This window comes from Thunnus albacares, chromosome 12 (assembly GCF_914725855.1).
Source record: "Thunnus albacares chromosome 12, fThuAlb1.1, whole genome shotgun sequence".
NCBI lineage: Eukaryota > Metazoa > Chordata > Actinopteri > Scombriformes > Scombridae > Thunnus > Thunnus albacares.
Window position 1 is genome coordinate 3,294,224 of NC_058117.1, and position 15,890 is coordinate 3,310,113.

At 38.5% G+C, this 15,890-nt stretch overlaps 1 protein-coding gene across 2 annotated transcripts in view; it reads left to right on the plus strand.

The window, feature by feature from the left end:
• The first annotated feature begins 2,476 nt into the window (after nt 1-2,476).
• Nucleotides 2,477-15,890, plus strand: part of LOC122994661 (2-lysophosphatidate phosphatase PLPPR4-like) — a 40,938-nt gene continuing 27,524 nt past the window's right edge. For both annotated transcript variants that reach the window (XR_006406644.1, XM_044369474.1), the window contains exons 1-2: nt 2,477-3,066; nt 15,120-15,305. Coding sequence is in view for 1 of the 2 variants with exons in the window: in XM_044369474.1 (XP_044225409.1) it covers nt 2,983-3,066; nt 15,120-15,305 (270 nt within the window). In the remaining variant the exon portion in view is untranslated. The remainder of the gene's footprint in view (nt 3,067-15,119; nt 15,306-15,890) is intronic.

Below are 15,890 nucleotides of genomic sequence, written 5' to 3' on the forward strand. Positions count from 1 at the left end.
ACATTACTAATGGCTCTCTTCTATTCATGTGTACCAGTAAGTCATGACAGTGTGACAGTGAGCCAGCATGCACAATACGAGGACCATGAAACTGAAGCAGCTAAATGGAATTCAGCCATCATTCATTTTATTGTTTACACCTGTGATTTTCCTGCTGTCTGTCACATGTTAAAACATCTTTAGTGTAACTTTCTAATTTCCCTATTTTTATTCCCAATTTCCCCTATTGTCTTTAGGATTTCTTTCTTTTGGCTCAAGTTTTTTGTGAATTACCACTGATGCAATTAGATCACTCTACTGGCTTTTTTTTTATAATATTGTATTAAGTCAAAATATGATTGGCAGTCACTTTAGCAATACTCATCCTTCTTCCATACTGTAACACACTGGCTTCACTCTATTCCTCTTCTTGCACACAACTGTACAGGCAAGGAATACTGATAGGCCTGATCACTTGTATGGAAGTATCTATCAAAACACTGACAGCATATTGCAGGCTGTGTCCTGAGGCCACAACATGGCTCAGTGCTCTGTGCCTGCGTGTCCTGAGGGCTGTGTGTCCCACATATTATCAAGAGTGAGGCTCTCTTGTGCTGGAAGGGGGTGTTCACACACACTCACGCGTGCTACCCGTGCGGAAAATAGGTTTTTAGCACACTTATGACGTCACGCCCACCGATCCATTTTGGTTTTCCTTCGAAGGTCGCACATACAGAAGAGGAATCACTCAATAGGTGAAATACAGACCACAAATAGTGGGTCAAAAAGATCGGTGTTAAAGTGATAGTCCACCTTACCTACAAGAGAACAAGAGAGAAAAAGAAGGCAGTCATAGGTTTAATCAGTATTGTGTGAACTTGTTTGGCAAGGGCTTGAATGTAATGGATGTTCATTCATAAATTTTTCCCAAAGATGGTGTCTGTCATCTTAGGTAGTTTTTTATCATGCTGATGTTTGTCCAAGTGCTCATTTTTCAGATAAGTTTTGTTTTTAATTAGTTATTTGACTTTGCTATAACTGTATGAGCCACACAAACAACGTTAACTAACTTTTACACTACCCACATAAATGATATTCATGCACTGCCATGTTTAAAATCTGAAATTAGCAAATTTAAAAGCAAGTTGGCTTAGAGATTATCAAATATTAGCCGTTAGCTAGCTACCTAGCTTGTGAGCTCACTAATAAAATTAACTACTGAAACTACTGGCAGTTAACATTATGGCTTGTTCTGAATCAATGTCAGTGTCTGATAACTTCTTCATCGCTAAGCCTTATGTTAAAACTGGATGATTACAGGGACCTTTCTCTACTTTTTGCTTTGCTCTTCTTGTGAAATACTGGATACTTAAAATCATCCAAATGAAATGATCAGAGAAAGGAAAAATCACACCATATTTGAACTGCTTTCAACTCGTGCATACTGGTGGTGATATGATGCTGACGCCTGAGTTTCAGTAATACAACAATACTTCTTTTAAACCTTTCTTTGAGGAATTCTTTTTTTTCTTAGTTGAGCAAAAGAAGACCAAGTTCATGATAAATGTTCACAACATAAGCAGCTGTACAAGAACTTTGCTTAAATAAAATGGTCTAAAAGAGTTTTTTTTGATTCTCACAATGACACGGTGGTGTTGAAACATTGGTCTGTTTGCACTATTAAAGGCTGCATATCAATCAGTGCGCTCCAGTCTTTTCTCATCTGAAGCTTGCTGTCCTTGACCTGAGAAGCACCTGATTCAGATGCATATTGCTGGAAGAGTTACTGTGAACTTCTTTTTACTAAAAATAGTTTAACTGAGTAAATATCTGATTAAAGAATAAGTGAGGAGGTTAACTAATCTGACCAAATGTGGTATGGACACATTTCAATCAGTAGCCTGCCAAAAAAGTTTGATAACCTAGCCCTAGTCCACTCTAAGATTATAAGCTGTGATGAGGTTGGGAGCCACTGGTGTATTTGGTTGCAGATAGAGTATAGCCTACTTGATGGCATACAAAGTATCAGGACACAAATATTTTCTAACATAGCCCTAGTGGACCCATACCGTGATTTCAGTTTCTTAAGTAAACCCAAAACCAATTGAGCTGAATGGAATATGGTTTGAATTTTGGAAATTTGAAAGACTGAAATTCTCTCCACAGACCTCGCTGTTTAGTCAAAAATTCACATTAAGAACTATTTACTTAAAGTAATTCTCAATGAAAACAGTTCATAAGTCACCATATAAACCTGAAACTAGTTTATCAGCCTGGCTAGAGGCTGTAGGTGCAGAATGACACCTCCTTAAAAGATATCTCATCTTAATTCTCTCCCCCACTGCCGGACACCTGCTGATGTGCGTCAAGTTAGCGTAAATTAGCCTCAAAAAGACCGGATGTTGTTATTGTCAGTTTTGTATTGTAGACTATAATTCTACCGTCACAATAAAAGCAAAACACATCTGTAAATAATAGTTATAACATAAACTTTGCCCAGATGTCATTTGAAAGTGCAGTGCGTGATTAATTGAACAGGAATCGAAAATGCTGAAGCGTAATAATTGGTTTATTTTGAAAATCTTCATAGGAAATGTGTTCGGTTATTGCGGCTTACTTACCATACCGGCGGTCACCTGCAGCTGCAGAGCTGGAGGAGCATCACTGACACCCGGACTCTCCTCTGAACACCGCATACATATACAAGATGAACTGTCGCTGTAGGTTTAATGTCACACACAAACGGGGCGAGCAGTTTTGGAGGAGACCGTGCCAGTCCTTCCCTGGAGCCCAGAAACCCGCATTTTAGAGGCGACCACGGACAAATCACATTAACAGGCATCTACACGTCCAGCTCTCATCGCCGGGAGATGGAGGTCCAACGTTAAGGGGTTCGGGGGGGTGGGGGGAACCGAAGTGGGTCGGAATTTCGCCAAAATTACGACGGGAATCAAGTACAGCTCCCTGTCTCCCGGTAACGGGAGAGACCACCGGCCGCTCGTGATGTCTCGTGCCAAGGAGCGGCTGAAAGGCGGGAAGGAGACCAAGGACAGCGTTACTCTGTTGCCGTGTTTCTATTTTGTAGAGGTGAAATACCTATCTATCTATCTATCTATCTATCTATCTATCTATCTATCTATCTATCTATCTATCTATCTATCTGTCTGTCTGTCTATCTACACCAAGCGGCATTATTTGCATTTTTGCAGAGGTGCAAATATGTGTATGTCAAATTGAGCTGACTGGTTGGTTGACTGACTGACTGACTGAACGAATGACTGGTCAGCTGATTAGTAACTGACAGACTGGTTCATTGACTGACAGTCCAAAAAATAATGACATTACAGTCCTCAGTCCTGACATTTAACATCTGACGTCTACAGCAGGGCTGAACGATTTAACGATTATTTTGACTGATATTGCAATTACGATATGATTTGCAATACTAGAAGGAATGATCATTTTTACATCATTACTCTCATTTTCATTGAAAAACATTAAAATGATTACGGTGTGATTTTGGGAGGCTCTGTACCAAAAAAAAAGATGTTTTCTTAAGTCTGTAGAATATGATGTGTAGGCCAGGACATCTCTGCAGCAACACAATATTTAATTTAAAATGATATTTTGACACACATTTCGCCTTTTACAAATATTGCACCTTCTGCGATTTGAGAATTGCAGTATTCCATATTGCGATTTCGATAAAATTGTTCAGCCCTAGTGTACAGCCTATGTTTGTTGGGGTGTCTGGTTTTTGAAGTGAGGACAGCACAGAGGGGTGGTTGCTGACAGATGATGGCCGGACATTTGGCAGCTATTTCAGGGAAATAGAGCTGTAAACTCTTAATGGTCTGCAGTCTAGGGAAGAAAGCAACCACACACCGGGGAAAGCTAATGATATAACATAGATTTTGAGTTATCATTCTGGATATTTTAATATACCGAAAGCGTCCTTTGAGATACCACCACCACAACAACAACAACGATAACAGCAATGAGCCAGACAGGCTGTAATCCAGGTATCAAGAATCCCATGCAGGTTGATAGCATACTGAGAATCTGTATTCACCTCGTCCCTGTTTACCCTGTTGTTTTTGCAGTCAGTGACACTGCAGTCTCCACAGGATATTATGATTCCTTGTGCATACAGAAATTTTGTGGGGCAGGACGCAAAGATTTTTCACTGCTTATTCAATACAAGCGGTTATCTCAAGTGCCTTATCATTGACTCACAACACTCAAAAGACAAAGAGTAAAGAGAGTCTCAGCCTTTATAGATGGCTGTGAATGACAACAACTGGCCAAATATGGACAAATACTTTAATTTCATGCCACACTAACTCAGTTTAGACACAATATCCATTTAATCATCTGTATTAAGAAATTAATGGCCACATTTATAGCCTGCCCCTGACAGATCATTGTGTTCCACTGACTCTCTCACATTAATTGTTCCTCGCTCCAGGACTAAACCCTACAGTGATGGTGCGCTTAGTTTGCACGCCCCCAGACTCTGAAACAACCTTATTGTAGACTTGATAATGCATACATCTCTTTAAACGTTTAAAATCATTATTACTATTATTAATAACAATTATAGTAGTAGTAGTGGTAGTAGTAGTGGTAGTAGACCTTGTAGTGGCTCAATAGGGTCATCTTTTTTTAATGTAACCTAAATATCCAGTACTGTGACAGTATCATATCGCAATATGAACACAATATCAATGCATTCTATATCACTGCAAACTTACTGACAGGTAGCCGTGGTATGAGGACCCCAGGTCACCCCCACAATGGACTCAAGGCTAGTTTGGATAAAGAAATACTTATACTACAGTTAGGCCTGGGCGATATATTGAATTAATTCAAATTGTTGTTTGTGTATGATGTGAAAAATGTCAAAATCGTGAAAATTTAGTTATTACAACATGCACAAAAATGTTTGCTTTTATTCAAAAAGTAACTTAGATGATAGCTGCTACATTAGCTATGTTGAGTCACAATAGTCCCATAAACTGTAACGTGATTAGTTACATCTGGCTATGTTAGTTAATTTAACGATTGCATCTATGAGAGGGAGCCTGAAGATGGCTCTGCACGCTGAACTGTGCTATGGTATGCATTTGTTGACGAGGTATCATATCATCTCTGGTTATGAGAGTTGAAGCACTGCTTTGTCTGTGCTGAAACTGATTATTAAACTGGATGCTCGTGCTCTAGTTGAAGCCTCTGGTACTGACAGTCACATAGCTGTGTGTGATAACCTGTATTTCATACATAATGTTAACAACCTTGCAGGTAGTGTAGGGCTTTTATTATTCTTGATCAACTGTCTCTCATATGATGTCCTATAGGGCTGTACCCAAAGCTTTGTTCATTGCCGTGATATTTAAATGTTGAAATCTCTCTCTCTATATATATATATATATATATATATATATACATATGTGTGTGTGTGTGTGTGTGTGTGTGTGTGTGTGTGTGTGTGTGTGTGTGTGTATACACACATATATATATTTGGGACAGCCCTAATGTCCTAAAAAGTATGACATTTTGATCCTGCAGTGTGCATGGAAAAAACTGATTAAAACTGAGAGCTGATTTCAAGCTTGAATGAGTTTCATTTTTTTGGCCATATTGCCCAGCCCTTAACCTGTTGGCCAGATGGTTTGTTGCACAGAACTGAGAAGTCATCCTTGGAAACTGTTTGGAAAAGGGCAGGCACTTTCAAAAAATACTTAGGTGATTGGATAAACCATCTGTCTATCACTGTCTTTCACTGTCTTACCTTGCGAGGCAGCTGGATTCACAAGATCACACAAGAATCCTCATAGGACACCAATTGGTCCGTACCATTGGTGGTTTGGACACAAGCACATAACTTGAAGCCTTACCAGATGGATTCTTGTATGATCTTGTGATGTGGTGATCTCATGAGTCCAGCTGTCTCGCAAGGTAACCCAGCCTTGCCAACCAAGAATCAATAGATCTCAGAGGTTTCAGAGTTTGATTTCCATTTTGCTGTTTTACAGCTTTAAATGGTAAAAAGAATGATCAAAAGTCTTGCTTGCTCCTGCTCGGTGTCTGCTTGCATCATCAGGTGGCATTTAGGGAATTTGGAGGCAGAGGAATAGAGTCTTGCTATGACATACTGAGTGAAATGAAAAGTCTAGTTGCAGGTCATAACTATGACAAATACAGACAAATAAGCTAGTTACCAGGCAACCTAGATTAATGAAATTATTCAGTTTAGGCATTCATGTGTTTCACAGTGACTATAGTTTCTTGATAACTTGTTTGATAGTTGAGTTAAGAGAGTACTCCATAGATCTAGTATTGCACTTTCATTAAGTTGGAGGATTCAAAATCAAAGCAGCAGAGATTGAGATGTTGTATCCTGACTTTAAGTCCCTAATATAGGTTAAGCTCATAAACCACTGGATCTTTAACTTCCCACAATGCAACCCAACACTCTCTTTTATTATACCCTTCAGGAAGGGGGTGGGGAGCATGAAGAAAACCTTCTATCATGGAATGTGTAATCGATATTGATAATTTAGTGGAAACTCAATTGAAAAGCAGTTTAACAGTATAAAAAATACGCAGATGAGAATGTCTGAATCCAATGAATTATATATCTGACAGATCTACTGTAGATTGATAATGTTATTGATTCAAAAATCTGGCAAATCCAATATTGCACACTGAATTGCAACGTTGCTCACAATGGCCTAACCAGAGATATAAAAAGGGAACCCTACCTTGGTATGAAAGGGTTGACAAATTTTATATCGTCTAATGGTGTATTGTAGATAATCATATCGTCCAACACTCACATCTTTCAAAGTTCACGCCCCCAAGTAGTTCAGACTTTCTGTTATAAATTGGTCTCCAAGCTCAAGCCAAGATAACAATGATGACATCACTGTGTTCACGTTTTACTTTACTTCAAATTTCAACAGTTTCAAGTAACAAAAGATATAACTATATAAAATATTTAAGAAGTATAGAAGATTGACATTCAAAGAACTATATCTCCAGGTAGACTATTACTGGACCACACATGGTGCACTTAACATTGTACTGATACTGGCAGTAGGCTCAAGCAGAGCACTTGTTCTCAACTTATCAAAAATGCCAAGTTTTTACTCTAGCACGATGGACAGAAGATACATTTTTAAGCAAGGGACTTGTTATCCTCCCCTTCACCATGAGTATCTATGCACAAATATTTGTAGATGTGTTGTTGACTTTGTTGAAGTGTACATTTTGGAATGTTTAGGTCCACCATTCAACTGTGTCTCTGAGTTAGCATGGGTTTGTTTCTGTCATAGTTTTTGTTTTCTTTGCAGACGCCTGCAGTGTTAAAGGAAGGCAAAAGAGACTAACTAAAAAGAGACTGTGAATGACAGATTTGAAGAGGGATTTGTTGGCCAACTGAAATCACATTTCACATTCTTTACTTACTTGAATGAAGAAAAAGGGTATTTGAGAGATATCAGAAATGCTCCTTTTTGTCTCTTTTAGCTTGCTGGGGGTGTGTGTCAGTGTCTTGTTTGATTGACAGTAGCTGGCATGCTGTAAGACTGCTGGTCTTACACAGTGCAGAACAAGGGACAAAGTAAACAAACTGCTGTAGTTACATGTAATGGGCAGACAGAGTGTTATTATCAGTGGTATTGAAGAGTAAGAACGACACCATCATCTAACGTGTCCGAAACGACATTTGCAGGTATGTTTACATGCTGTTTAATGTGCTGCAGCTGAGCCACTAATTAGCTATCTAGCTGCTAACTGATCGTTAGTGGTAAATGTTTGTTTGGTAGCTTGTTCAAGAAGCTATGGTGCAGGACAAGATGTGTGTTCATGTTTGTCATTAAGTCAAGTCAATTTTATATGTTTGTAAATTAGATAAGAAGGAGACTTTAGCAGGAAGCTAATGTGAATTGATCAGAGTCCGTGACTTTTGTGTTAGCAGGATGCTATCAGGCTCAGTGTCTCTCTGCCCTGCCTATGATAGAACAACATGTTACTGCTTTATGCTAAATTTGATTTGCTGTATTGAGATAATGTATCCTCGTTATAAAGAATATTGAGAATTTAAATTATAAATTTCTCCCTTTTGGATTCTGATTCTTTCTCAAAGAAGAACTCAGGACAAGTGATTTACAGAGCAGATATATTGCTGTAGTAGACAAAAAATGCTATTTAATTTCAGCTGGACTTAAATAAATCCAGGTATTTTACCCACTTTGAACTGGATCCAAAATGGAATTGGTTATTGGATCCCATCCCTAGTCACTTTATATATTTAAACAAAAGTTCCCACTCGTTGGTAATATTTCAGCAGTGTGGTAATAATTTCAAAAATTTGTGGTGTGGCAGCAGAAAAGAGGTTCTTGCAGGGAAAAAGATTAAACTTAACTTTCTGATAAGTTTGAAAATTAGACTGTCTAAACTGTCACACACAGTCTCACTGATTGTTGTCACAACCAGTGTTCACACTGTCAGTCAAAAATCTTGTCCATTGCCTGTGTTGTCATAAGACACAGGCAGCACCACTACAGCAGTCAAAGTGAGCTGAATTTGAACGCACTCGCTCAGTGGGATGGAGTGTAGAGAGAACACTGACAGTCCAGCTTAGAAAAGAGCCACTCCACTCCTCAGTGCTCCCTCTCCATACCACTCATGTACCCAGTTTTCAAGCCAGTTGATATTTACTTGATATTTTTCTCCTCTGTGATACATTGTTATGTTTTTATATCACAATATATTGGGTCGCAGTATATCTTCACATTGTTGTGAATGTTATGTGCTGATGGGTGATGGAGTGTTTATTGACCAAGCTATAGGAAGTGTTTGACACACTGAATTAAGGATGACTTACTAGTTATGGGGTAAGCCTGTTGGAATGTAGTTTTTGCTGATTTTATGCTCTTCCTGACATTGTGCCATGTTAAAGAGGATGATTAAAGATAGTTTCACCTTGGCCTCTTTTTCCAGAATCAACAACATTGTGAAGTGTGGTGAGAAAACACAACTGCACATCAGTATTTATTAGTTTTTGGTGACATGGCTGAACCGTTCTTGCCGCCATTGGAGAAACATTCTGAATCTAATAGAATTATTGCTCATTCCTCCTTTCTTTTTCCTGACAGAGCTGCTCTGTGTCTCCTACATTTTCTATCTCACACACTGTCACACCATCCTACCCACTAACTGGCTGCTAGGCAACATGGCCCTCTGAATGGGGTGTATTTTTATATCTGTGTGTTCAGGGCTGGAGACGTTAAGAGAAGAAAAACATCCCTGCTGCAGCCTGGTTTCCTCTGTGTGCACAGTGGCCACTAAGGCTTTCGTTGCCGAATGGTTGATATGTCTTTGAAATTATCATCACGATGCATTCACTTCATCACATATGTGTGATATAGTACACCCCACGGGATTAAACGAATAAATGATGTCATTTACTACATCAGGCATTAACTGGATTCAAACCACTGATGCTACGAGGATATGATGTAGCATTAATGCCTGTATATACACCTGTGTGCAGTGTGATGTCATGCAGCTGTAGCAGACGTGCCTCTAGTTTTGGGGCAGCTATTGGAATCAGTGCAATAGGCTGATAACTATGCTGCACACACGGCTAACAACATATCTTGCCAATGGTGGGAGCGCTACATTGTTGCTGTGAGTGTTGCCTTCCTGATGTTCTGAATATTGCACTGACAATAAAAGCCAAATCAAACTGACAAACAAATCTCTACCTTTTTATTTGAAAAGTCATAGATAGATGCTATCCTACAGTAGCTTGAGTTTGGAAGAAAAAATGCAACAAAAGCTATAAACATGCTGAGAATACACTAAGCTCTTTCAGCTAAGCTGGAAATGAGAGGGAATGAGACCCTTCTTAGGAGTGATTTTGGAAAGTTCTTGTCTTTGAGAACTTTCATCTGCCTGCGAGTGTGGCTATTTTGAAGTGGAAAAAACACTTCTGCCTTCGAGCATTTGTTTGAAGCATATTGAGGCCGTAAATAGGTTCAGTTTGTTGTTTTGCTGTTGCAAAATTAGGCCTATATGAGAACTGTCAGTTCGGATAATAAATCAACAACTACCTATCTGTGACAGAATTATAACATCATGATTGTTTTTGTAGATTTTGCTCGCTTATTGAGCTTTTAACTGGAACAATATATCAATATTCACCTTTTTACATAAATATATAACATGAAAATGATGATATGGATCATTTAAATTGTTTATTTAGATTGTGTCTGTGTTCTGGAAAGAGCCCCTCCAGACATGTTTTAAGCTGTGTATAAAATACTCTACTTTGTATAATAATTTGTGTCTGATATGGTTCTTCAAAAAAAGTTAAATTAATCTTGTTAATATTCTTAAAATTACATCTACTCCTTCTTCCTCATTAAAAATCCCAGAATCTATAAATATGTAAATATATTTTATTTCAGAAGTTTAACTGTTGGACACAAAATGTCTCCTACTTCACTGTAAAGTTCATTCTCAGTGTTTGTGCGCTGGAGGCTTCAGGTTTCCACATCACACTTGTGGAAGTTGAATATTGGACCAGGATTGGCTTCCAAACCAGTTGCGATGTCACAAATCATGCTCATAGACCCGCCCCTTAATACTGGATTTTCAATGAGCACAGAGAAACTTTCCACTTTCAGCAGATGAATGTTAAAACTGTCAAACTCATCATTCTGTACAGTGAAGCTCAAACATTCAATTGTAGGAATATAAAAAACATATTTTTGAGTCAAGTTAATTAACCAGTATGTAATATACTGTATATCCCAGCTGAGCTGGCCACAGCAATTTCAGTTTTCTATGAGGGGAGCTCTAATGCCAGAAGCTACAGTTCAGCTTGAGGACCAAATATTTGAAGACATTCAGGCCTCTATCTCATCTGATATTTAGGTCTGTTATTTTTTGTGAAGTGCTCACAAGCTGATGCTTAATCACTTAATTAGTTTGGATACAGTATTATCTTCTTATTCATTTGACATCAAAAGGCAAGGAAAATGATTCAGTATTTCTAGCTCATATTAGTGAGCCTGTTCATTGTGTGTGCTGGAGTTATGTGTCCAGTCAATGACCTTGATAACGCCAAGAAGTCTGCGGTATTCATCAATGCTTTTCTGTCGGCTTGTAGGTGCACACATCCATTTAGCATGAAATTACTGAAGCTGTGAAATACAGAGCTGAAGTGCTAATTAGTCAAAGCTAATTAGGGATCTATGACATTACAGAACATTTGTGCACCGCATCATACTTTATATGTCAATGTTGTCTTTTCAGCTTGTTCTGCTACTCTCAAGTGGCCAAATAACTAATGAATGTAGCTTTAATAGTGGCCTTTAATTTCATTTAACATGTCACTATAATAGTTACCATGCATGTTTTGTTAGGACCTGTGTACCTAAGTAAAAGAAATGCAATTTGATCTGTCTTGAGGCTGTTGGATCTCATCATGGCTGTGGTGAATTGAAAACTTTACTGATCTGAAATTAAATTACATTCAGGTGTTATAAAGTTTCATATGTACTGTATTTAACACATAGCTGATACATGGACAACCATCCACAGCTGATTATTTTAATTAGCACCACCTATAGTGATTCTGTCACTCTGCCACACACCTTTTGCATTGCTGAGAAACATTAATGTTTCCTACCCACAAGCTAAAGACTGTAGTGTCCAAACTGTGTCGTATTAACGGGCCACTGACCAGTATGACCAGCATGGATTATTGGCATCTCAAGGTTTCACATGATGATAATGTGATGTGTTGATACAGATTTGAAATCTCTGTCTATTTCCATGAAGAAATTACAAGTATGAAGAGTTCTCCCAGAGTTTTCAAAGCCAGAGTATTGAAATTCTTGTAGGTGGATGAGCAGCTCCTCAGGGCAGGAAGCAGGCTTCAATACAGGTACTATTGACTGATAAGCATGAAACTGTTTTGTAAACCCTCCTACACTTAAATAATTTGTTTCATCTCTCACCTGAAATAAAAACACAGTAGAAACATTTATGAATCCTGTCCAAGCTGCATTTTTTTAGTCACGCACATAGCTCTATGGATCACTTTGGTCCGGACTACTGGATGGGCTGCCATCAAGTTTTGTACAGACATTCATGGTCCCCAGAGGGTGAAACCTAGTTTATTTGGTAATCCTCTGATTTTTCCTCTAGTGCCACGATGAGATTGACATTTTTGGGTTTCAGTGAAATATCTGAAATATCAACTATAGGATTAATTGCCACATAATTTGGTACAGATATCCATGTTGCTCTGAGGTTGAATGCTAATGACTTGGGTGATCTTATTTTTCTCCTCTGGCAGGACAAACCTTTCTCTTACCCAGTGAAATATCTCAACATTTACTAGATAGAGTGGCATACAATTTTGTAGACCTTTATAGTCCCAAGATGATGAATCCTAGTGATTTTGGTAATTCCCTGACTTTTCCTGTTGTAGCCAACATAAGGTTTACATATTTTTTTACAGTAAATATCTTGGCAGCAATTGGATAGACTGAAACATTATGTACAGACATGGTTCCCAGATGACAACTCTTAATGACCCACAACCTTCTCTCATTTGTTTTATTTTAGTGAAATATCTTTACAACTATCCAATGGAAATTTACTATAGAAATTCATGTATCCTACAGTATCAATTGTTATTGCTTTGGTTATCATATGACTTCTCTTCTAGCACTATCATCAGGTCAAAATTTTAATTTGGTTTATGATATACTTGCAAAACTATCAACATTCCCATCGGCCTCAGCTGTACTTTGTGCTTAGTGCGAACTAGCAAGTGTTAGCATAAACTAAGATTTTGAACACATTATACCTGCTCAACACCCGGATGTTAACATTGTCATTGCAAGCATGTTAACATGCTGATGTTAGAATTTAGCTTCAATCACTCTTGTGCCCATGTACAGCCTTACAGAACTTCTAGCATGGTCTTGTCATAAAATTACTTAGCCAAATTCACATGTTTGCATACTGCAGACTAACATTTAGATATTTGATGTTGTGATGCTGTCAAAAGGGAAGAACTGGTAAATGTGTAATTCTAGTGATCATGAAAAACTTGCAACAACCATGGTGGGTGATTTGGCTTGCAGGCTGTGGAAACAGAGCATTTCACAGTCACTGACAGGTCTTTACGTAACTCTTGCAGTCGGAAATGTGGGCGCCTCAAGCAAAAAGGCAGATCATGTAGTTGATAATTTGAACAGCAGGGAAGCAAGGCAGGCTGCCGCCTCCAACTCCAGAAACAGCCACATTTAGACGATATCCATCATTTTTCAATTTGTAATTGCTCATAGGCTACATAGAAATAAAGTCAACATGACATACTACTCAGGATTGTCGTAATGCATTTGTGCAGGGGTCTAGAGAAGAGTTTGGTAACAATCAAGCATTTATTCTTCTTTCAATGTTACCAGTTAACCATTTTTTTAAATTTTCAATAGTTCATTCTATAAGTGGAGTCTGATGTGACATCCTCTTATTGCTTGTTTTGTCTTACCAACAGTTCAAAACTCAAAATATTCCATTTAAAATGATACAAAATTGAGAAAAGCAGCGATTCCTCACATTTGTACTGCTGGAACCAGAAAATGTGTGGCATTTATTTTTGCTTGACAATTGATTCAAAACAATGAATCTGTTATCAAAATGTTGCTGATTCATTTTCTGTTGACCAATTAATTGACTAATCTGTTCGGCTGTACTGTATGAAAGTTCAGATAGAATGCTTTTTAAGTGTGGAGGTGACATTACTACTCTGCATTTAAAGTAGAAAATTAAAAACTTTGCATTATTGCCTCAAGGTTGTCACACAAGGTTGTTGAGATGAAGTAGTAATTTAACTTGTGTAAGGACAAACCACTGTAGGATGACGATCAGATCTGAATCCTATCAAAACTCCTCATGAAACAACCAAGGTGATCCTCTTAACAATTTTAACAAAAACTACAAAATGTTATAATCCTTAAAATTTTAGTCCTGGTTGATTTGGTGACAGCTGTGGCTACTGGTCGTAATAGTAAGTGCATTTTACTGCTACAGGTCCCAGAGTTTTGTTTGAAATGACCATAGACTGTAAAAAAAATATCGGACGTAGTCACCATGACGTCACCCATTGGTTTGTGGACTCCTGTTTTGAAGCCTCGAGTTTGCCATTTTGACCGTCGCCATCTTGGATTTTTGGAGCCAGCGGTGATGAGAAGTGACCATATTTGGACGAGAGGGTGGCGCTGACCCTAACGTTAGCTGCTAGCTTGGTTAGCACAGTGCATTTACAGTCTACTGTTAACTATGATGATGCTAATGCTAATTTTCACTAGCGAAAAACCATTAAAACAAAATGTACATACTGGAAAAACTGAACACCCAACTGCTTAGAGGGTCTCTTAGTACAACCAAACGCTTTAGGCAACCAAAATGTTGCAATAAACTTTCATGAACTGTAAACACACTGAAATAGCGGCTTAGGCTACACCTATACTCTGTGAATCTGGGGTTATGCCATAGTTATGTTACCAAACCAACGTGTCACCAGTCACAACGTATCCACCCAGGAGGCTGCAGTGAGGACGTAACATCAGGCTGCACTGCTTCAGATTTATAGAATGCTGTACTTGCAAGTGTTTCATGAGGTTGCTGGTGTTACCCCCCTTTACAAGCAGCTATCCATTTACACGTGTTGCATTTAGCTGCATTTTCATTAAACTTTTTAAAGTAAGCCCAGACTTTTGAATGTTTTACCCTGTCAGCCATGACTGGAGAGGACAGAATGCAAGGCAAACATGCAGCTACGCAACGTCAAACATAATCACCTGACGCAGGCAGTTTCATCGTCATTAGGGGACAGTTAGAAATTTGAAAATGCTGGCTATGTTAGAATGAATTAACATTACGTAAATACTGATAGCAGCACCGTTTGTCCAGGAGCTTGTCAATATTGCAGTACTGACCAATCAGCAACCGGTACCAATTTAGTACTGGTTCTCAATATCCATCCCTATTCAGAGAGTTGTTTATTATTAATTATATAAATTATTTTTATTGTTGTTTCTTTACTGCAGCTCCCTATCCTGGCTTCCTCTGTTGTCAGTCTTTACTTCTTGGAGCTGACGGATATTTTCCAGCCGGTGCATTCTGGGTACAGTTGTAATGACCGCAGTCTGTCTCTGCCCTACATCCTGCCCAGACAGGAAGTCTGTCCACTGCCTCTGCTCTTCAGCCTGGCCTTCGCTGCTCCCACCACCACTGTGAGTAAACCTCTATCTCTTTAGTCTTAACACTGAACCTCACAGTAATTGTCTACATGTGACTAACATGCTCATTGACTTGGCTGTGATTATATATGTAGAGAGTGACACAGATGTTGTTGATAATGATGCTTAGGTCTTATTGTGACTACCCTTTACCATGAATAAACCAGGTAACAGTGTTCCTCCTCTGATGTAGCTTAATTTTAATACAGGGAAAAATATGATTACTGGTAGGACTACTAAGTGCTATTCGCTATTTTTTTTTACATCAAAATGTAGACAAATATATGTAGTAAATGATTTTTCCATGGGAAAGCCATCCTCCCACAGCCAGAAGTGTTCTCCTACACATTGCTGTTTTTAAAATGTGCCCATAATGCAGTGGGAGAGAAAAACAAGTGAAAGCACTAAGCTGTTTCCATGCTACACTAACATTTAATGTGAATAAACCAGCCAGAGTCACCATGTTGACTAGAATTATTTTAAACTAACTGCCATTTTTTGAGTGAAATTGCCTGTTGAAGCTCTCAGTAATGACTTTGTGTCTATTTTCAATTCAGTCTAAAGGTGCTATGGTATGTG